This window comes from Oncorhynchus tshawytscha, linkage group LG17, assembly GCF_018296145.1.
Source record: "Oncorhynchus tshawytscha isolate Ot180627B linkage group LG17, Otsh_v2.0, whole genome shotgun sequence".
NCBI classification, from domain to species: Eukaryota; Metazoa; Chordata; class Actinopteri; order Salmoniformes; family Salmonidae; genus Oncorhynchus; species Oncorhynchus tshawytscha.
This window is the reverse complement of record NC_056445.1, coordinates 21,831,837-21,853,980: the sequence shown is the minus strand read 5'-3', so window position 1 is coordinate 21,853,980 and position 22,144 is coordinate 21,831,837. Positions and strand designations below refer to the sequence as shown.

Sequence of the window (22,144 nt, the reverse complement as noted above, 5' to 3'; positions counted from 1 at the left end):
CACACGCTCGCGCCTAGACATGATCATATTGTACACACACACACACACACACACACACACACACACACACACACACACACACACACACACACACACACACACACACACTGTGCTTGATATCTCATAAATGTGTACTGTAGGGTGATAGAGGAACTGAGAGGGGTCTGTGTCCTGTGAGTCAGGTGTTTGTCGTGCCTGTGACAGACAGATAGGCTTTGAGCATCTCTTCCTCCTGTTCCCACTGATCCTACCTCCTACCCACACCCCGGTTCTCTGTTCTCCTTGGGCTGAATGGCTTACCTGTTGTTAAAGGGAAACAAACACCAAAAGGTTGTTTTTGAGTGGTTTTTCATGAGCCCACTGTTGATACAGCCCCAAAATGTTTTGTATGTCAGCAGTGAAGTTTTAAAGATATTGGAATTTCAAGAAGCAAAGTGTCACCGGCCAAATGCAGTGTCAACAGGGCTAATAAAAAGAAAGTTTACCTTTAAGGGTCTCTCCCACGCTCATGTTTTGTCTGGTGCATCGTCGTTACTTATTCAGAGCTCCACCTCTTGTACTGTAACAAGTTTCTTTCGAACATGTTATATTGTGAGGTTTTGTTTTACAGCTGTTTGCTCTAACTAAGGACGTGCTAAGAATATTTGACCAAGTACCTGACATGAAAGAATTTGATTGAAGTTGCTTGTGTTGAAAAGACTGTCGTTTTGCTTGTATGAGTCCTATAATATCCTAGGCCTAGTTAAACAGTGTTGTTCATGCTCTATACCTCACCATGCGTTGATCCTTTATTCAGCTGGTGTCTTTTCATTGTCTTCCTTAAAGGCACAATCTGCAATCTGGAAATCTGTTTTAATGGTCATTTCAATTCTTGGTATATAGCAGGGCTGCTGTTTCACACAAAAAAAATGAATCCCAAATTCTAGCTTTAACTTGACGCAGAGCTGATCTGACTGCCAGGGAATCAAAAACATTCTAATCTCACCCATGTCATCACCCTGTTTTGAATAATCCCTCTCTCTTGTGATTTCACTTGCTGAACTGGAACTGAAGCCATTCTCTCCAACCTCTGGGGAAATAGAAGTTTAATTAGACTACCTCTCGTTCAGTCTTTCATTTTTAACCCCGGAAAGTCATTTGCCGAAGGGGAAATGAAATGTACTTTTATTCGATGAACTTTAAAACATGATTTAAATTAGTCCAAAGCTGTGAAGTATATTAATGAGAATAATTTTATTGCAGTTTGATAATATGCTTCTCCCTTGTCTCTCGCCTGATAATAAAGTCTCTCATTTTATGCTCAGTTCCAGAGACACGTTTGGAACTGCATCATATTGTCATCTGTATGCAGGAGTCTCATCCTATTCTCAAGCCTTTTCACCAACAGACCGAGGACAATGCCATGACATGGAGGGTATCCTAAATCTTGTTCGTGACAAAGTAATAGGCTATTACTGGCCTGCGTCTTGTTTGCTTGTCAGTCATTAAGTCTTTTACAGCATAGTGTCAGTGTTATGAAACATTGATTACCGCGTAGATACCTGTGAAGTGGACAGAAAGACTGTGTCCTCCAAGTTTGATAGAGGTGGAGGACACAGTGTATTCTCAGATAAAAGTATAGAATGATGATACCCTGTGGCGGATTAAGCAAATACACAGCACTTGATCAATGTTCATTCACTGTCTGGGGGCTGTGACCACGCCACAGTCAAATAGGTGTTCATTCACTGTCTGGGGGCTGTGACCACGCCACAGTCAAATAGGTGTTCATTCACTGTCTGGGGGCTGTGACCACACCACAGTCATATAGGTGTTCATTCACTGTATGGGGGACTGTGACCACGCCACAGTCATATAGGTGTTCATTCACTGTCTGGGGGCTGTGACCACGCCACAGTCATATAGGTGTTCATTCACTGTCTGGGGGCTGTGACCACGCCACAGTCATATAGGTGTTCATTCACTGTCTGGGGGCTGTGACCACTCCACAGTCATATAGGTGTTCATTCACTGTCTGGGGGCTGTGACCACGCCACAGTCATATAGGTGTTAATTTGTAGTACTACTGTACAGGCCACTGTCTGTTCTATGTCTGCTAGCTCAGGTAGGCCTATTTTAGACAAATGAAAAATATATAGCTTATTATGTGTTATGGACTGGGGATCGATTTCCATTTCCCTGTAAGCTTGAAAGATCATGTGCTTCTCAAGCTGAAGGACTACACACGTATAGAGACTGTCAGAACAGTACTGTCAGAACAGTACCAACGCATCCTGTTTTAGCATGGTTCTTTTTGGTGTCACTGATCTCTTGCTAACTCTATTCTTCTCTGTGTCCTGTGTTCCTGTTTGAAAACCCCATGGCTCTGAAGACCCTCCAGCTCCGCCAGCTTCTCCTCTACCTCAACAGCAAGGTAAGCAGCACCGATGTTGGATCTTAACTTGATCACCCAATGCAGGAGATTTAAAACTTGGAGTATATTTGAGGTTTATAAAGGCTGCTAAAGTTTGTAATTTCCACTTTGAAATTTCAGACTTTATTTTCCCTTACGAAAAATGCATCACCCCTACAAAAAATGTCCAATAACTATAAACCACATAAGAATTCACATTTCCTGTTGCTGCAATATTATTCTACTGCTGTAGCAAACTGGCTCAAATTAAGATCCTACATATTTAGCACTCATCAATTAGAATACCTGTGATTAACCACCCACCCAGGCACCCACAGCTTCCATCAACTAGTCATTTCACGGTCAAAGAATATTTTTTTTACTCATAGTATGGTCCAATAGGTCAGTTGACAGACTACTTCAGAAATGCTCTGTTTTTGTGAGTGCCAGGTAAAGACCCTGTAGTGCAACCGGTGAAGTGAAATTTGTGCAGAACAGTCTGGATAAGGGTCTACTAGAAAGAGCTGTTGTGTTGTCAGAGAGACTAGGTTGAGTGTTGGGAGATGGAGGGCCATATTGATTGTGGTGTCAAGTAGATGGATGGAATCAAGGAATGTCCACAGTGGCCACACACAGTCACTCTTCTACCTCTAGGGTTGAATGGGGACACTTTTCGGGTGTTAGAGCCACCTAAAAAGGGTCAGTTTTACAGGCTGGCAGATTTAATGACAGTATCCCAACTATGTTTTTTCCCCCCAGTCCAAAAGAGGTCAAACACCCTTTGGTAGTAACCATACCCACCAAGCCTCCAGCCTTTCCCCAGTGGAGAGTATTCCCATTGCGTCTCCACCCAGGTCCCTAGCTGGACAGCTGTTGAAAAGAAAGATTCCCCTGCTCTTCCTCCGCTCCTCCTCTGGACACCCTACACTTTTAGAAAAAAGGGTTAAAAGGGTTCTTCCCTTTTTGGTTCCATTAAGAACCGTATATAGCAAAGGTTCAACATGGAACCAAAAAGGGTTCTTCAACGGGTTCTCCTATGGGGACAGCCAAAGAACCCTTTAAGGTTCTAGATAGCACCTCTTTATTCTGAGTGTAATGACCATCCCGGATGTGTAATTAACACCTCCCATCATCCTTCACTCGTCACTACCGTCACCAACACCTGCTCAGAGCCATGTAATGGCTTCCCTGTGGACAGATCTGCACGCCTGTATGGATAGCGCTGCACTGGGCTGATTAGACTCAAAGAGGGCTGTAACAATCAGTATACTAAAACAGAGTGCTCTACAGCCTCTGGGTTGTTGTTGAATAAATAGACAAGCAACTTGCCAAGTCAGGTCCAAAACTCATTGGTTCGATGACATTGGTATTTCTTATTGCCACAGAATGTGGAATTTCAATCTGTAGTAATTTACTTACTTACTTATAGCCTAATGATTTTAATCCATCATTCTGAGGATGTTGGAGGATGTGGCCAAGTCATCGGTGTTGTTGTCTGTAATAATCTGAGTTCACGTAATAGACGGATGATGTTTGCCTCTCAGCAGATGATCGTCCTGCTTTCTATTCCTCTTGGCATTTGGTGCGGGTCCTTCAGAAACGGTGATGATGACATAATGAGGCCCTTATATCCTCATGGAGATAGAGAGAGAATCAGTGGTATGGAGAGATTGTTATTTACTGTAGATAGCCGTGCTTAATTAAGTTCTTCTTGTCCTGCTCCTGTAACACGCTCTGTCTGAATGGGAGATGTAAAGGGTATAAAACAGCCGAGGCTGTTTGACAGCAACAGATGGTGTGAGCATGTGGACTGACAGAGAAATTAGTGAAGCCCAGAGATGTTAAATTGTTCTGAGAGATTTCAGCAGGTGGTGGCAGAACCTTGTTTTTTCCCCCTCCCAATCTTCAATCATCCTCCATCACCCCCATCACTCCCCATCCTCCATCACCCCCATCCCTGCATCACACACTCCTCCATCCTCCATCACACACTCTCCCATCCCTCCATCACACACTCCCCCATCCCTCCATCACACACTCCCCATCCTACATCACAATCTCCCCCATCCCTTCATCACTCCCCCCATCCTCCATCACACACTCCCCATCCCTCCATCACACACTCCCCCATCCTCCATCACCCCCTCCCCATATACGCTATGTTCTTGCAGTGAGAGTGTCTTGTAGATTATGTCTGTCAGTGAGAGTGTCTTGTAGGTTATGTCTGCCAGTGAGAGTGTCTTGGAGGTTATGTCTGTCAGTGAGAGTGTCTTGTAGGTTATGTCTGCCAGTGAGAGTGTCTTATAGGTTATGTCTGTCAGTCTTGTAGGTTATGTCTTGTCAGTGAGAGTGTCTTGGAGGTTATGTCTGTCAGTGAGAGTGTCTTGTAGGTTATGTCTGCCAGTGAGAGTGTCTTGGATGTTATGTCTGTCAGTGAGAGTGTCTTGTAGGTTATGTCTGTCAGTGAGAGTGTCTTGTAGGTTATGTCTATGGCTGGGTAGAGTAGCGGTGGGTTCCTCTAACTCGTTCTGTGCCTCTGAATAGACTCCCACTGCTACTCCCACCTTCTTCTCCTTCTCCACTGTAGCTTAGCAACATGTACCCAGCAGGCCTTTTCACAGGAGTCCAGGAAAAGTAGTCCCAAACAACAGCCACCACTCTGACGGCCAGAGACAGGACTCTATGGAGAACTGTGTTTTAGATCTAGACTTGCTGTTGCTTTGTAGCACAGTAGTGCTGCTGTCTGATGCGTTGTTCTATTGCATTATACAGTCCTGATCCAGTATCATTTTTGACCTCACCAGGAAAGTGAGGCGTTTTGTAGCTTGAGCCATAAGCTTTTCTCTTCAAGTTAGCCTCTGTGGTCATGAACAACTCCTGGACAAAATTATATTTCTTAACAACTACATGTTTTTTTTACAGTGTGCAGATCATGCAGTCAGGCTAAGCTCAAACAGTTATAGCCTAAGGTATGACAGTAATCCTGTATGTCAGTCTTAGTTATGTGCAGCAGTGTAACTGCTCTTTCAAGCGAACACCTTGGTAACGTTCAATTCTAGCTCTGCCAGGAGATTTCGGTGCCTTGTCCACAGTTATTATTCACAGTAGCGATGCCCCCTGGTGGAATTCCATTGAAAATCATTAGTGTCATTGATGTAAGTGACAACAGGGTAGGCTTGAGCAATATATCACATTTTCAAATCAAATCAAATGTATTTATATAGCCCTTCGTACATCAGCTGATATCTCAAAGTGCTGTACAGAAACCCAGCCTAAAACCCAAAACAGCAAGCAATGCAGGTGTTGAAGCACGTTGGCTAGGAAAAACTCCCTAGAAAGGCCAAAACCTAGGAAGAAACCTAGAGAGGAACCAGGCTATGAGGGGTGGCCAGTCCTCTTCTGGCTGTGCCGGGTAGAGATTATAACAGAACATGGCCAAGATGTTCAAATGTTCATAAATGACCAGCATGGTCAGATAATAGGTCTAGGACAGGTAGCACGTCGGGTGAACAGGTCAGGATTCCATAGCCACAGGCAGAACAGTTGAAACTGGAGCAGCAGCACGGCCAGGTGGACTGGGGACAGCAAGGAGTCATCATGCCAGGTAGTCCTGAGGCATGGTCCTAGGGCTCAGGTCCTCCGAGAAAGAGAAAGAAAGAGAGAATTAGAGAGAGCATACTTAAATTCACACAGGACACCGGATAAGACAGGAGAAGTACTCTAGATATAACAAACTGACCCTAGCCCTGACACATAAACTACTACAGCATAAATACTGGAGGCTGAGACAGGAGGGGTCAGGAGACACTGTGGCCCCATCCGATGACACCCCCGGACAGGGCCAAACAGAAAGAATATAACCCCACCCACTTTGTCAAAGCACAGCCCCCACACCACTAGAGGGATATCTTCAACCACCAACTTACCATCCTGAGACAAGGCCGAGTATAGCCCACAAAGATCTCCGCCACGGCACAACCCAAGGGGGGGAGCCAATATACCATATACCGGGGAATTTACAGTTGTCAGATGTTTACATATACTTAGGTTGGAGTTATTTAAACTCGTTTTTCAACCACTCCACAAATTTCTTGTTAACAAACTATAGTTTTGGCAAGTCGGTTAGGACATCTACTTTGTCCATGACACAAGTATTTTTTCAAACAATTGTTTACAGACAGATTATTTCACTTATAATTCACTGTATCACAATTCCAGTGGGTCAGAAGTTTACATACACTCAGTTGACTGTGCCTTTAAACAGATTGGAAAATTCCAGAAAATGATGTCATGGCCTTAGAAGCTTCTGATAGGCTAATTGACATCATCTGAGTCAACTGGAGGTGTACCTGTGGATGTATTTCAAGGCCTACCTTCAAATGCAGTGCGTCTATGCTTGACATCATGGGAAAATCAAAAGAAATCAGCAAGACCTCAGAAAATAATTGTAGACCTCCACAAGTCTGGTTCATCCTTGGGAGCAATTTCCAAACGCCTGCAGGTACCACGTTCATCTGTACAAACAATATTACGCAAGTATAAACACCATGGGACCACACAGCCGTCATACCGCTCAGGAAGGAGACACGTTCTGTCTCCTAGAGATGAATGTACTTTGATGCGAAAAAGTGCAAATCAATCCCAGAACAACAGCAAAGGACCTTGTGAATATGCTGGAGGAAAACAGGTACAAAAGTATCTCTATCCACAGTAAAACGAGTCCTATATTGACATAACCTGAAAGGCCGCTCAGCAAGGAAGAAGCCACTGCTCCAAAACCGCCATAAAAAAAGCCAGACTACAGTTTGCAACTGCACATGGGGATAAAGATCATACTTTTTGGAGAAATGTCGTCTGGCCTGATGAAACAAAAATAGAACTGTTTGGCCATAATGGCCATCGTTATGTTTGGAGGAAAAAGGGGAAGGCTTGCAAGCCGAAGAACACCATCCCAACCGTGAAGCATGGGGGTGGCAGCATCATGTTATGGGGGTGCTTTGCTGCAGGAGGGACTTGTGCACTTCAGAAAATAGATGGCATCATGAGGGGGAAAATTATGTGGATATATTGAAGCAACATCTCAAGACATCAGTTAAAGTTAAAGGTTGGTCGCAAATGGGTCTTCCAAATGGACAATGACACCAAGCATACTTCCAAAGTTGTGGCAAAATGACTTAAGGACAACAAAGTCAAGGTATTGGAGTGGCCATCACAAAGCCCTGACCTCAATCCTATAGAAAATGTGTGGGCAGAACTGAAAAAGCATGTGTGAGCAAGGAGGCCTACAAACCTGACTCAGTTCCACCAGCTCTGTCAGGAGGAATGGGCCAAAATTCACCCAACTTATTGTGGGAAGCTTGTGAAAGGCTACCCGAAGCGTTTGACCCAAGTTAAACAATTTAAAGGCAATGCTACCAAATACTAATTGAGTGTATGTAAACTTCTGACACACTGGGAATGTGATGAAAGAAATTAAAGCTGAAATAAATCATTCTCTCTACTATTATTCTGACATATCACATTCTTAAAATAAAGTGGTGATCCTAACAGACAGGGATTTGTTTTACGAGGATCAAATGTCAGGAATTGTGAAAATCTGAGAAATGTTTGAAATGTTTGAAATGTTTTTTTGCTCAGGTGTATGTAAACTTCCAACTGACAACTGTAGATATACCGATGGTATGATTTTCAATACCTTTTTCAAAAATAAATAAGGCCCCCTGTGTGCACTTCCGGTAATACCAAATACCCCGGTATGGTACAGAAGCGGTATAAAAATCTGCATACCACCCAACCTCGATCAGAGGTGCATTCATTAGTGACCACTGTAGCAAATAGTTTCTTATTGTAAATATAACAGATAACAGATGAGACCCAGATAACAGATTGGTATTCACCACAGAACCACTTGTATTATGTCTCAGTCAGATATGAGTTATGAGTGGATAGTAACCATTTTGTCTTTCGTCTCTTCTCAGTGCCCTTGATGATGACAGCACCAGCCTCAGGCAGCAGAAGCTGGAAAAGCAGGTAATGACTAACTTTATTAAACACATTTAACTAGTTACGCCACATACAGCACCTGTTCAACATCATAGCCACTCTATAGACATTACAGCTCCCATAGACTTGTTCAGGGTATATGTCATGAGTATTTTATTCATGATGCAGAAATGACCAGACTAGTCCATATTATTTATATCTAGAGGCATTTTGCGTTTTGGTTGTTTTTGGTGTCTTTTCATGTTTTTGTCAGAATTGTTTTTGAGGTCTCAGTCCATGTTTATAGCTGGGGGCCTGTCAAGCCTGAACATTTGACTGGCAGCGAGTGTACAAATGACCTGGTTTTCTGCCTCCGGTGTCACTCAGGCTATGAATTTAGTTGGCTTTGTAATAGCATTTGTATTTCCGACCATCAGCACAGTAAGGCTGATTGTCATGAAACAGGGAAAACAGGGTGTCTTTGAACTCTTTTATTTTCGAAGGCAGTACAATTTGTCCAATTAGCAGAAAGAAACATATTTTTCCGGAAGTGAATTGTTTTAGCACTCCTTGTAGAGATAAAGCACCAATCTGCTCCTTTCTCAGCGAACAGCTCTTCCTGGTCGGAGTGTCTGATGATTGTTCCTTACAATCCCTCCTGCCTGCAGTATCCTTATCACCACCCACGCTGTTTTAAAGTGAAACTGACTGATTTGGTTTAAGAAACCAGCCTTAAGCAACAGTCACACAATGGAGTAAAAGATGGATGAGATGATTGGTAGGCACATAGACTGACTCAATGCCTGCGTCCCAAATGGAACCCTGTTCCCTACATAGGCTTTGGTCAGAAGTAGTGCACTAACGAAATAATGCACTATGTAGGGAATAACCGTAGAAGGGTTTCAGTAGACAGTCTGTGTAGTGAGCTGTATGCCTACAGATGTAGGATCTTAATTTGTTGCTTTTGTTGCTGAGAATTTTCCTGCACAGCAGGAAATGCACACTTGTAGTGTATTTGAGTTTTAAAAGGCTTATAAAGTTTGTAACGCTAAACCTAACCCTAACCACTAACCCCTTACCTTAACCTTAATTCTAACCCTAACTCTAAACCTAACCCCTACGCTTAAAATAGCGTTTGTCCTCATGAGGATGTGGGAAATGTTCCCACAAGGGAGAATTTTTCTTGTTTTACTATCCTTGTGGGGACTTTTGGGGATTTTAGGTTCCCACAAGGATAGAAAAACCAACCCACACACAAACACAGACACTTGCAGCACCTCTATCCCCCTCCCTCCATTTCTCCATCTCACTCATTCTCTCTTTCTTCCCCACTCTGCCCTGGGGTGAGTAACACCGCTGATTCAGTTAGTTACAGTGACCACCCAGACACACGCACATACACTCTAGTTCTCTCTCACTCACACTCTCTCACAGGCTGAGGAGGAGACACGGACTCGGAGTGAGAGGGAAGCTGGTGTTGCGTGGTTATCCTCGTGTTAGTTGTCTGATCTGAAAGCCTGATCCAGGGGTAGAGGGGGACAGGGAGACAGAGGCATGCCCGGCACGAGTGCTGCTCGGTGGGAGAGAGTTTAGACTTGACGGGGTCTCACAGAGCATGGAACCCTGAGCTCCACAGAGAAACTTCTGCACTTCACTTTAACTCTCTGTCTCACTCCGGACACTAATGGACAGGGTGGGTCAGCACCTCTTATTCTCTGTTCTGTTTATGTAATTTATGGTTGACTATTTTGATCTGAGAGTAACATGGGAAGTTGTCTGTGCACAGGTATATGCTTGCGTGAGTGTATTTTGGTGTGTATATTTCTGTGTGCATGTGTGTATGTGTGTGTGTGTGTTTGCATATGTACATGCTTGCGTGTGTGTACTGTGCATGTCTGCGAGCATTTGATTTCAGCTCATCCTGGTGATATCATTGTTATAGCCTGTCTCTGGTGGGACACACTTCCGTGGATGTGGGATATCTCCTAGTCTGCTATTTTCATTAGCCTCCTGTGTCTTGTTTTAGGCCTGTACAATGTCTTGCTCCCACAGCCTCAGGACGGTGAATGAAACAGTGTATTGAGTCATATCCTTTTCTCATATCCTATCCTCTTAAGTCTTTTGTTTTAAATTGACAATAATACAATGGATTGTTTTAATTGTAGGGCAGTTTTGTTTCTAGTAGCCTACGTTCTTTTCTCCAGTTTAAAAAAAAAGATTCTCATGTTTTATAATTTAGAGGTATGATCTGTGTAATGGTGGTGTACTGGGAACAAATAGCCTATTCAACAGATTCTATCAACTCATTATGTTGCTGTTTGAATATGCAAATAGTTGAACAATGAGTAGCCTAAAGCATAACTATTCCTCATTTTCCGGCCATACTCTATGTTCGGATTATACACTCTTAGAAAAAAGGGTTCCAAAAGGGTTCTTCGGCTGTCTACATAGGATAATCCTTTTTTGGTTACAGGTAGAAACCTTTTGGGTTCCATGTAGAACCCTCTATAGAAAGGGCTCTACAAGGAACCCAGAAGGGTTCCTTCTATACCTGGAACTCAATGGGTTCTACCTGGAACCGAAAAGGGTTATTTAAAGGGTTCTCCTATGGGGACAGCTGTATAACTGTTCAACGTTCAAGTTAGAAAAATAGGTGCTAAGAGTGTAGTCCAAGCAAGCTAGGAACTAGGTTTGATTTCTGTTCAGTTTGGATAGGGTTAATTCAGTGAAGTGAAGTGTCGTGGCCACTGATGAGTTCTGTCAGCGAGTGAGACAGTTCAGTTTCTGCTCTACTGCTGTCAGTTCTTGTGAGGTAACCGTTCTGTAAAAACTTTATTATTAGTTAAATCCAGGAGTGGCCATTGCTAAGATTCCAGCAGCAATATCATCTTAGTTACAGATCAATATCACATCAGTGAGAGAAAAACAGCTTACACATGATATAAAACATGATAAGGCTGGCAAGAATTTCCCAGACAGTTTACTGCTAGCCAGTTTACACAGGAAGATGACTGCTAGCCAGTTTACACAGGAAGACGACTGCTAGCCAGTTTACACTGGAAGACGACTGCTAGCCAGTTTACACAGGAAGACGACTGCGTGCCAGAGCAAAGAGGGAAGACGAAGAAAAATACTAGACAAAAGAGTTTCAAAGTTTAATCAGTTCCTGGGTCAGATGTGTGGCTCTTGATAACATTTTTAAATAGGATCTCATCGTGAAGAAATGTGGGGCTTTTGTTTCTTGTTTACATGGAATCTGTATACTGTGTCCAAATTAACAGTCTGTTTCATTATGATAATCCATTCAGATGTTTTATTCATTTGTCTGCTATTTTTAGCCTTAGAAGAAAACGAAGAGGCGAACCCAGTTCCCCTCTTAAAGGGATACTTTAGGATTTGATCTACTTCCCCAGAGTCAGATGAACTTGTGGATACCATTTGTATGTCTCTACGTGCAGTTTGATGGAAGTTGCTAACTAGCATTATCGCAATTGATAGCTAGTGTTAACGCAATGACTGGAAGTCTATGGTAATTGCTAGCATGCTAGTAGATGCCATAGACGTCCAGTCATTGGGATAACGCTAATTAGCATTGGCTCGTGAAACTACCTCTGACTTCCTTCATACTGGATGCAGAGGCATAAAAATGCTATTTATGAGTTCATCTGACTCTGAGGAAGTAAATAAAGGGCTTCATTGCCAAAAGCCCAAAGTGTCCCTTTAAAACCAAAGCCTGTTTGAAATGTAAACCATCAGACTCCAAGTTGAAATCATTAAGCTCCCAGAGGCCTTTCATCTGGTCTTATTTTAATTTGAATCAAAGACAAAGTTTGGGTATTTAATTAATATAATTTTTCAGGTGCACCTTGAGATTCAGGTGTCAAATAGAAGCAGGCCATGGTAGTGTGTGTGTGCACGAGCATGTGTGTGTGTGTGTGTGTATGTATGAGCGTGCGTGTCTGTGCTTTTGTGTGTGCGCCTGTGTTGCATTGGCCCTGAATGTGTGTGTTGCGTTAGCCCTGAGTAATAAAACCTTTCTGCAGTGGTGGTTAATCAGCCCAATGAGGCTTCAGAGAGACAAGGACCTCTCGTCTCTTTCCAGCCCAGTTCGTCACTAAACACCGCTTGTTGTTTTGATGCTCCCCACTAATTGAGGCAGTTACGTAACCCATCGCCTACTTTGACCAGAGACCAGGACTGCAGGGCCAACTGATGAATGTGACCACAATTCATGGAAATGGACCATTTCTCTAGTGTGAAGCTTTTTTTTTTATTCATAGAGACATTGTGCTGTGTATTGTTTAGCCAGAAATCTAAAGGGGACCAACCCTCGTCGCTGTTGTCCCTAGTTTCCCAGAGTGTTTGTGATGGCTGTGACAATGTCAGCTCTAATGATCCCACTGCCTTGTCACTGTCTCCAGTCTCTCTGTCCCCGTGCTGAACAGAGCCTCAGCCAGCATTTCCAGTAGTTTGAATTGTTTGCACTGTATGTAAAGCACTCTGTTACTTTGTCTCAGCATCTTTTACAACAGTCTGGGCTTACTTTTCCAGGACCCATGTAAAAGGTTTTTCTAAATTGATTTCAATGGATTTGTTGCTGAAGGTTCCTTCACTGAGTAGCTAACTCTCTTATGTCCCATTTCCTCTAGTGGTATTGCTAGGATACAAAGGTCCATTATTCTGTGACCTTTACTATGAGAAAAATATAGCCTAGCCAACCTTACCTCACCTGTCCTGTTTCTATGCGAGTTGCTTATTCTGCCTTCCAATTTAGTCTCAAAGATACCGAAGGAAGAAAACATGACATTTTACTGTGGCTGAATGATTTGCCAGGTCGGGTCATGACGCTTGTGTGTGTTGTTTACAAAGCCATCTGGGGTTCCATTTTGAGATTCACATTGAATGGCCATCATGTTCTGTCCTCTCCCTCAACAACAGTAGGAGTGGTGAAAGACAACAACTAAGAATGTGGAGTCTATCAAGGACACTCTGACACGGTTACCATAGGAACATGCATCTTGTTTGACACCCCTGAAACGGAAGCTGGCAAGCCACCATAATTAGTTTTTTTGCTAATTTGTTTTGTCGTATTGCTTAAGATAACTCTGAGAGAGAGCACTGTTTTTCAAAACAACACCACCACCACAAAGTGTCTGATAAGGACAGAGTCGTTACTGATTGTCTGGTTCTCAGCATTTTGAGTGATCTGGATAAGGTCTAAGGCTGTCTGTGTCTCTGCATCCAGTAGGAAGGAAGTTAGCGGTAGTTTCGCCAGCCAATGCTATCTAGTGTTTGAGCAATGACTGTGTCATCAATTATGTGACAGAAAGTGTCATCAATTACCTAAAATTCTGGAAAATTAGGCGGCCCAAACTGTTGCAAATACACTGACTCTGCGTGCAATGAACGCAAGAGAAATGACACAATTTCACCTGGTTAATATTACCTGCTAACCTGGATTTCTTTTAGCTAAATATGCAGGTTTAAAAATATATACGTCTGTGTATTGATTTTAACCTGTTGCGATGAGCAATCCCGTATCCGGGATCCTATTTATAGCCTCAAGCTCATTACCATAACGCAACGTTAACTATTCATGAAAATCGCAAATGAAATGAAATAAATATATTTGCTCTCAAGCTTAGCCTTTTGTTAACAACACTGTCATCTCAGATTTTCAAAATATGCTTTTGAACCATAGCTAAACAAGCATTTGTGTAAGAGTATTGATAGCCTAGCATAGCATTAAGCCTAGCATTCAGCATGCAACATTTTCACAAAAACAAGAAAAGCATTCAAATAAAATCATTTACCTTTGAAGAACTTCAGATGTTTTCAATGAGGAGACTCTCAGTTAGATAGCAAATTTTCAGTTTTTCCAAAAAGATTATTTGTGTAGGACAAATCGCTCCGTTTTGTTCATCACGTTTGGCTACGAAAAAAACCTGTATCCAGGAGTGTAATTATCGCCGCAAGCGCATTAGCATAACGCAACGTTAACTGTTCATGAAAATCGCAAATGAAATGAAATAAATATATTAGCTCTCAAGCTTAGCCTTTTGTTAACAACACTGTCATCTCAGATTTTCAAAATATGCTTTTGAACCATAGCTAAACAAGCATTTGTGTAAGAGTATTGATAGCCTAGCATAGCATTAAGCCTAGCATTCAGCATGCAACATTTTCACAAAAACAAGCAAAGCATTCAAATAAAATAATTTACCTTTGAAGAACTTCAGATGTTTTCAATGAGGAGACTCTCAGTTAGATAGCAAATGTTCAGTTTTTCCAAAAAGATTATTTGTGTTGGACAAATTGCTCCGTTTTGTTCATCACGTTTGGGTAAGAAAACCCCCGAAAATTAAGTCATTACAACGCAAACATTTTTCCAAATTAACTCCATAATATCGACAGAAACATGGCAAACGTTGTTTAGAATCAATCAATCAATCCTCAAGTTGTTTTCACATATCTATCGATGATAAATAATTCGTGGCAGTTTGGTTTCTCCTCTGAAGAAAATGGAACGCGCATGGACCTGAAGATTACGCAATAATTTCGACTGAGGACACCGGGCGGACACCTGGTAAATGTAGTCTCTTATGGTCAATCTTTCAATGATATGCCTACAAATACGTCACAATGCTGCAGACACCTTGGGGAAATGACAGAAAGTGCAGGCTCATTCCTGGCGCATTCACAGCCATATAAGGAGGCATTGGAACACAGGGCATTCAAAATCTGGACCATTTCCTGTATGAAATTTCATCTTGGTTTCGCCTGTAGCATTAGTTCTGGGGCACTCACAGATAATATCTTTGCAGTTTTGGAAACGTCAGAGTTTTTCCTTTCCAAAGCTGTCAATTACATGCATAGTCGAGCATCTTTTTGTGACAAAATATCTTGTTTAAAACGGGAACATTTTTATCCAAAAATTAAAAGAGCGCCCCCTATCTCGAAGAAGTTAAGAAAGTTATTGATGTTTATGGTTAGGTACACATTGGAGCAACGATATGCACCGAATCGATTATATGCAACGCAGGACACGCTAGATAAACTAGTAATATCATCAACCATGTGTAGTTAACTAGTGATTATGATTGATTGATAATTTTTTCTGAAAGATAAGATGAAAGATAAGTTTCATGCTAGCTAGCAACTTACCTTGGCTTCCATTGCATTCGCGTAACAGGCAGGCTCCTCGTGGAGTGCAATGTAATCAGGTGGTTAGAGCGTTGGACTAGTTAACTGTAAGGTTGCAAGATTGAGTCCCCGAGCTGACAAGGTAAAAATCTGTCGTTCTGCCCCTGAACGAGGCAGTTAACCCACCGTTCTTAACTGACTTGCCTTGTTAAATAAAGATTAAATAAAGGTGTAAAAAAAAAAAATTGTTGTCCAAAACGGTGTCCAAAAATACAGATTTCCGATTGTTATGAAAGCTTGAAATCAGCCCTAATTAATCGGCCTTTCCAATTAATCGGTCGACCTCTAGTCCTCATGGACTGTGGGGAAGAGAGGCCAGGTATACCTGGACAGATACAGGTAGGGTCCAGAGAGAGAAGATCACTAGAGCCTTATCACCAGCTGTCCGTCCAGCTGTCAGTCTTGAGCAGGTAGGGACATACAGACAATATTTGCATGGTAAACTCTCACTGTCGTAATTCCCCTCCCGTTCACAGAGGGCGCTGTTGGAGCAGAAGCAGCGGCGGAAGCGGCAGGAGCCTCTGATGGTGCAGCCCAACCCAGAGGCCCGGCCCAGGCGCTCCAGGCCTCGGCGCAGTGAGGAGCAGGCCCCGCTGGTGGAGTCACGCCTCAGCATCACCAGCGATGTCATCATGGATGGTGAGCCTTGGTTCTTGGGGTTAGCTACTGTACTAGCTAGTTTTTCCGGGGTCAGCTCTCACCATGGGGATAAAGTAATGGGTCTAAGGAAGCAGGATCAGTGCTGAGCGATTGAACCCCAGTCTGCAGTCAAGAGATAGACAGTTGTTGGTGTTGGCTGTGAAGAAGAATACTTTAATGATCAATTTGCTTTCCAGTCCAGAGTGAGGACAGTATATCAGGTGAGGACAGTGAGAGGGAGTGGTGGGAGAAGGTGGGGCCCAGGAAAGCAGGAAGAGGAGCCAGTCATGGAGCTCACTCTGGAGGAGCAGAGTTGCTTTCCAGATCGAGGTAGAGGAGACCAGTCAGGAATTACAAGACTAGAGAAAAGGTGCTTATATTTTATTTATTTATTTATTTCACCTTTATTTAACCAGGTAGGAGGGAGGTTGAGAACAAGTTCTCATTTGCAACTGCGACCTGGCCAAGATAAAGCATAGCAGTGTGAACAGACAACAACACAGAGTTACACATGGAGTAAACAATTAACAAGTCAATAACACAGTAGGAAAAAAAAGAGTCTATATACATTGTGTGCAAAAGGCATGAGGAGGTAGGCGAATAATTACAATTTTGAAGATTAACACTGGAGTGATAAATGATCAGATGGTCATGTACAGGTAGAGATATTGGTGTGCAAAAGAACAGAAAAGTAAATAAATATAAACAGTATGGGGAAGAGGTAGGTAAAATTGGTAGGTAGAATAGGATCATAAACATTGGTGTATCCCACTTCTGATACCAATCACCTGTACATTGGCATGCAATATATTTTAGTCTCTCACGTACTGGGATACAATACAATGTTCCTACAAACAATCAGGAAGCTAATATGATGACGTGTGTGCGTGTGTGCGTGTGTGTGTCTAATAACGCCTCCCTCAGTCTTGGGACATGTGGAGAAGCGACTGTTTAAGGTAGTGGAGGGGACACCCAGGAAGCTGTTCTCTGATGCTCAGAGGGGCCTTCAGATGGGGAGGAGAGAGACACATTCAGAGAGGCAGAGCAGCATTCAGACTCCCAGGCAAGAAAAGGGCCACCTGCTCAGTGCAGCATATCACTCCATGGCACAAGGCTAAGCTCTGACATGAACATAGAGGAGAGGTATTACAGAGAAACGCAGCTGCAAGCAGACGGCTAAGTAATAAGGAGTAGGTACAAATCAAATCACCTCAGGGAAGCATAGACAGGAATACAGAACTGCTCTTGGAGAAGTAAACAGCTGGGTGCTCAAACACACAGACAAGCAGGACAAAGTCATTAACATAATTCAAAAACGTCTGTGAATGCACCCCACCCTGCAGGTATCGACGGCCCTGCTGCCTTCATGGGCTCTGAGGCCCCAGACCTGGGTGGCAAGATCCAGATTCTGTCGGTGAGCAAGTCCCAGCCCCTGTCCCTGTCACAGCCGCTGCCCCAGTCTCCCCCCGCAGAGGAGCCAGACCGGGACGGAGACACGGAGACTCTGCTGGAGCCCAAGACGGACATCCACGAGCTGCTGCAGAAACGAGGTGAGCCGGGGGGGGGAGCTTGAGAAGGGGGTCAGGACAGGGAGTCAGGACAGCCAGTTTGGACAGAAGGTTGGAGTGTTAAAGTACAGTGTTATAAAGAGCTCTGTCAGTAAGTAAGGCTGGAGGGGTTCCTGAACACATTACCTGACCAAGAAATACTCTGGGACCTAGTAATGGTCAGACCATGTGACCAGGAAATACTCCGGGACCTAGTAATGGTCAGACCATGTGACCAGGAAATACACCGGGGCCTAGTAATGGTCAGACCATGTGACCAGGAAATACTCCGGGACCTAGTAATGGTCAGACCATGTGACCAGGAAATACACCGGGGCCTAGTTATGGTCAGACCATGTGACCAGGAAATAGTCCTAGCCCTATGACCTCCACTGCACAGACAATGTCTCATACGTAGTAGTGCTGTAGACAGAAGACCTAGGAGAGTGTGTACACATGCGAGTCAGTCATTTATATCCTCATCGTCATCTACCCTGATAAATCCTCTGGGTCGCCTCAGCACACGAATACCAAGCAGCTTCAGAGATCACATCCCGTCTGCTGCTCTGGCGGGATACACCGACAGGGCACTCAATATAAGTGTCTCTTTCACACCTCTGGGCTGGTAGAGGCACTTTGTAGTCTTGTGAGAGGACAGGCTGAACTGAGAGAGAGAGAGAGAGAGAGAGAAATGCAGGATAGAGTGAGAGGTAGGGGGCGAGAAGATAAAGAAAGGAGGACAGATGAGAAATGGGAGCGTATCTGGTCGACATCGTTGTTCGGGGACAGTTTCAAGAACTATGAAGGCTGTGGTTTATTGTTGCTGCTGTTCTTTCAGTTACCCTCATTAAAAGCCATTGCGCATTGATAAAACCTTTTTCCTGCTCTGGGATACTTTCTCCTCCCAGGGCTGTGGTGCTGCAGTGTGCAGTTAGAGAGATGGCGGAGGGCAATGTTGATTGTGACACAGTGAGAATTTTATCATTTTATCATGTGTAAAGGGCAAGAGTAGCATCCACCTACCACAGTACCTATTTATGCCACCTCACCTCCCCTCCTTCTGGCTGGTCCACGAAGAGTGTTGAAGTCTCTTTAATTTCCTGAGACTAATTCAATATCCTTCTGTACTGTTACTGTGCTAAATGACAAACTAAATTAAGATAGCCAAGTCTATATCCGGGAGAGTGATGTATTACCTAGTTAAACCTGAGACCCAGATTAAGGGCAGTGTATTACTGCATTAGCCTCAGTTTTTAAGGATCTTCTCCTGGACAGCAACAAGAGGGCAGAGGTGACACTCCCCTCTCAATAATGCAAACCTTCATCATGAATGAATGCCTGGTCTGCTTAGTGCTACTGAGATACAGCCTGTCCTCAGGTGCTTTTAGATAGTATCTGTCTGCCCATGCTTTTTTATTTCCCAGTGGAAATGAATTGAAATGGAAACGGCAAAGGTTTAGTAGTAGCCTACTGCCTCCATTTGGATTTGACTTGGGGACGCTATTCAATCAAAACTGGTCAGTGAGTTCCCAAGTTCTTCATGTGCTGTGAGACAGAGAAAGCCGTTGAAATGATCACGTTGCAAGTTTTGGTTTTGCAACCTGAGCGTTGACATTTCCATTTCCAAACTTTGTGTGCTGTTTTAATTGATGCCTTTGAGTCACTATTAGAATGTAGCTGACATTTGCGGTCTGTATTTAATGTTTGTCAGTACCCTGACATTTAGACATCTCTGGGGCTAGATGGAGTGAACACCACTGTGTACATATTGTTTCTAGCCACGTTGGCCAATACATATGTGTCTGTCTGCAGAGGCGTGGGACATCTCTCTCAGCCCCTCCCCCTCTCTGACCCCGCCAACGACAGGGTGGTCCAGTTGGTTGGTGCAGTGGAGGAGGGCCCAGAGGAGGGGCTGGAGGAGGGGCCAGAGAGCCCACTGTCTGCCAGGAAGAAACTACTCCAGTCAGGTAGTAGAGAGCAGCCTGCCGTTCCCATGGTGACAGGGCTGAAGTGAAGGTTGCTGGGTTTCTGTCTCTCTGCCTCCCTCCCTCCCTCCTTTCCTCTCTCTCTGTAGCACTAACTCTATGGAGCAGAGGTGAAACTGAGGGAGGATACAACAACAGTGAATTCTATAGTTACTGATAATAACCTAGTCTTTGGATGTAAAGTGCTAGGTATTATACTCTGGCCTCAAGCCACACCGAAGAAAAACATTTCATATTTCTTGTATCATCAACAATGGAACACATTGAGAGTGGACATTTTTCCCATTCTCACTTTGAATTATGCTTTTACACCTAAAAAAATGCTTTCTCATTAAAATATTCCACAGCACCAGCCAGAGTCACGGCTGGTAAATCCAATTAGCAGCATTACTGACACCTGTCCAGAGCAGCTCCCACAGAGGCCTGTCTGACCACACGTGTTGTGTCTGTCTGGCTGGTATCTCTCAATAGGATTTCTGCTTTCCCTCGTGCCTAACTAACCGCTTTACATTGGACAATCAGGGCCGGTTTCGCGGACACAGATTACTCCTGGACTGAAAAGCATGCTTAACGTGCATTTAGTACAAGACTAGGCTTAATCTGGGTCCAGGAAACCAGCTCTCAGTGATGGATAAAACACACTGAAGATGGAGAATCTATTGTCTTGTATTTCAACAGTATTCTTTCCAATGTGGAAATGTATAGGGCTCTGAAGTGGACTAACGTTGGTGTCTGGGTATAATGAAGGCTGCTGGGATGGCTAGAGGTTCATAACAGGTCTCTTCTATCGTAACCTGGTTACTGGGTAGTCTCGTCTGTAGTCTCTTTTATCCAGAAATGTTCTTCCTCAATGGGTCTCAACAGTTACTCAGCACTATTTCGCTTCCACTTTCCTTCCTATCCTCTGCCAGCTGTTTTGAGGTTAGGTTGTCTCCTCAAATTATTTCGGGACTACTAAATATTTCAAAGACCAATTTTAGCTGCATATTGTAATATGTGGCCTTTTCCGATTGCAGAAATATTGCATCAGTTCAATATTTTCAACTGAGGTAGTATGATGACTTAGTTGGAACAAATCAAATGTGATCAAAAACAAAATGTGATCAAATGTGATCAAAAGCAAAATGTGCATACATTTGAAGAAATACGTTGCCCATATCCATTACATGCAGGCTAATCCCTTTGGATCCCAGGAGAAAATAATCTATCTAAAAGTCATGACAATAAGAACCTATGGGATTACTGAGGAGATATGGAGGAGTTGTAGCTTGGCTGGGCATCTGAGATGATCTCTCCTGTCTGTATAGAGAACCCTGGGTCCTCCTGATTAGAGGTCGACCGATTATGATTTTTCAACGCCGATACCGATTATTGGAGGACCAAAAAACCCGATACAGATTAATCGGCCGATTAAAAAAAACTGTATTTGTAATAATGACAATTACAACAATATTGAACGAACACTTATTTTAACTTAATATAATACATCAATAAAATAAATTTAGCCTCAAGTAAATAATGAAACATGTTCAATTTGGTTTAAATAATGCAAAAACAGTGTTGGAGAAGTGTTGGAGAAGAAAGTAAAAGTGCAGTATGTGCCATATTGCACTTTTTTAAGCTAACGTTTCAGTTCCTTGCTCAGACATGAGAACATATGAAAGCTGGTGGTTCCTTTTAACATGAGTCTTAGGTTGTAGTTTTAGGTTGTAGTTTTTATAGGAATTATAGGACTATTTCTCCCTAAACCATTTGTATTTCATTAACCTTTGACTATTGGATGTTTTTATAGGCACTTTAGTATTGCCAGTGTAACAGTATAGCTTCCGTCCCTCTCCTCGCTCCTCCCTGGGCTCGAACCAGGAACATAACGACAACAGCCACCATCGAAGCAGCGTTACCCATGCGGAGCAAGGGGAACAACTACTAGAAGGCTCAGAGCGAGTGACGTTTGAAACGCTATTAGCGTGCGCTAACTAGCTAGCCATTTCACTTCGGTTACACCAGCTTCATCTCGGGAGTTGATAGGCTTGAAGTCATAAACAGTGCAATGCTTGACGCACAACGAAGAGCTGCTGGCAAAACGCACAAAAGTGCTGTTTGGATGAATGTTTACGTGCCTGCTTCTGCCTACCACCGCTCAGTCAGATACTTAGATACTTGTATGTTGTATGCTCAGCCAGATTATATGCAACGCAGGACACGCTAGATAATATCTAGTAATATCATCAACCATGTGTAGTCAACTAGTGATTATGATTGATTGTTTTTTATAAGATAAGTTTAATGCTAGCTAGCAACTTACCTTGGCTTACTGCATTCGCGTAACAGGCAGTCAGTCTCCTTGTGGAGTACAACGAGAGAGAGGCAGGTTGTTATTGCGTTGGACTAGTTAA

General features: G+C 43.2%; 1 protein-coding gene across 3 annotated transcripts in view; it reads left to right on the top strand.

The window, feature by feature from the left end:
- zmp:0000000711 (tubby-related protein 3) overlaps positions 1-22,144 on the top strand; it is a 38,163-nt gene that overhangs the window by 12,270 nt on the left and 3,749 nt on the right. For 2 of the 3 annotated variants that reach the window (XM_024402209.2, XM_024402208.2), the window contains exons 2-5: positions 2,372-2,413; positions 8,371-8,422; positions 16,054-16,216; positions 17,560-17,766. In XM_024402209.2, coding sequence (XP_024257977.1) covers positions 2,372-2,413; positions 8,371-8,422; positions 16,054-16,216; positions 17,560-17,766 — 464 coding nt within the window. Of the gene's footprint in view, positions 1-2,371; positions 2,414-8,370; positions 8,423-9,783; positions 10,068-16,053; positions 16,217-17,559; positions 17,767-22,144 lie in introns of those variants that run through there. The other variant, XM_024402210.2, reaches the window with a different exon arrangement.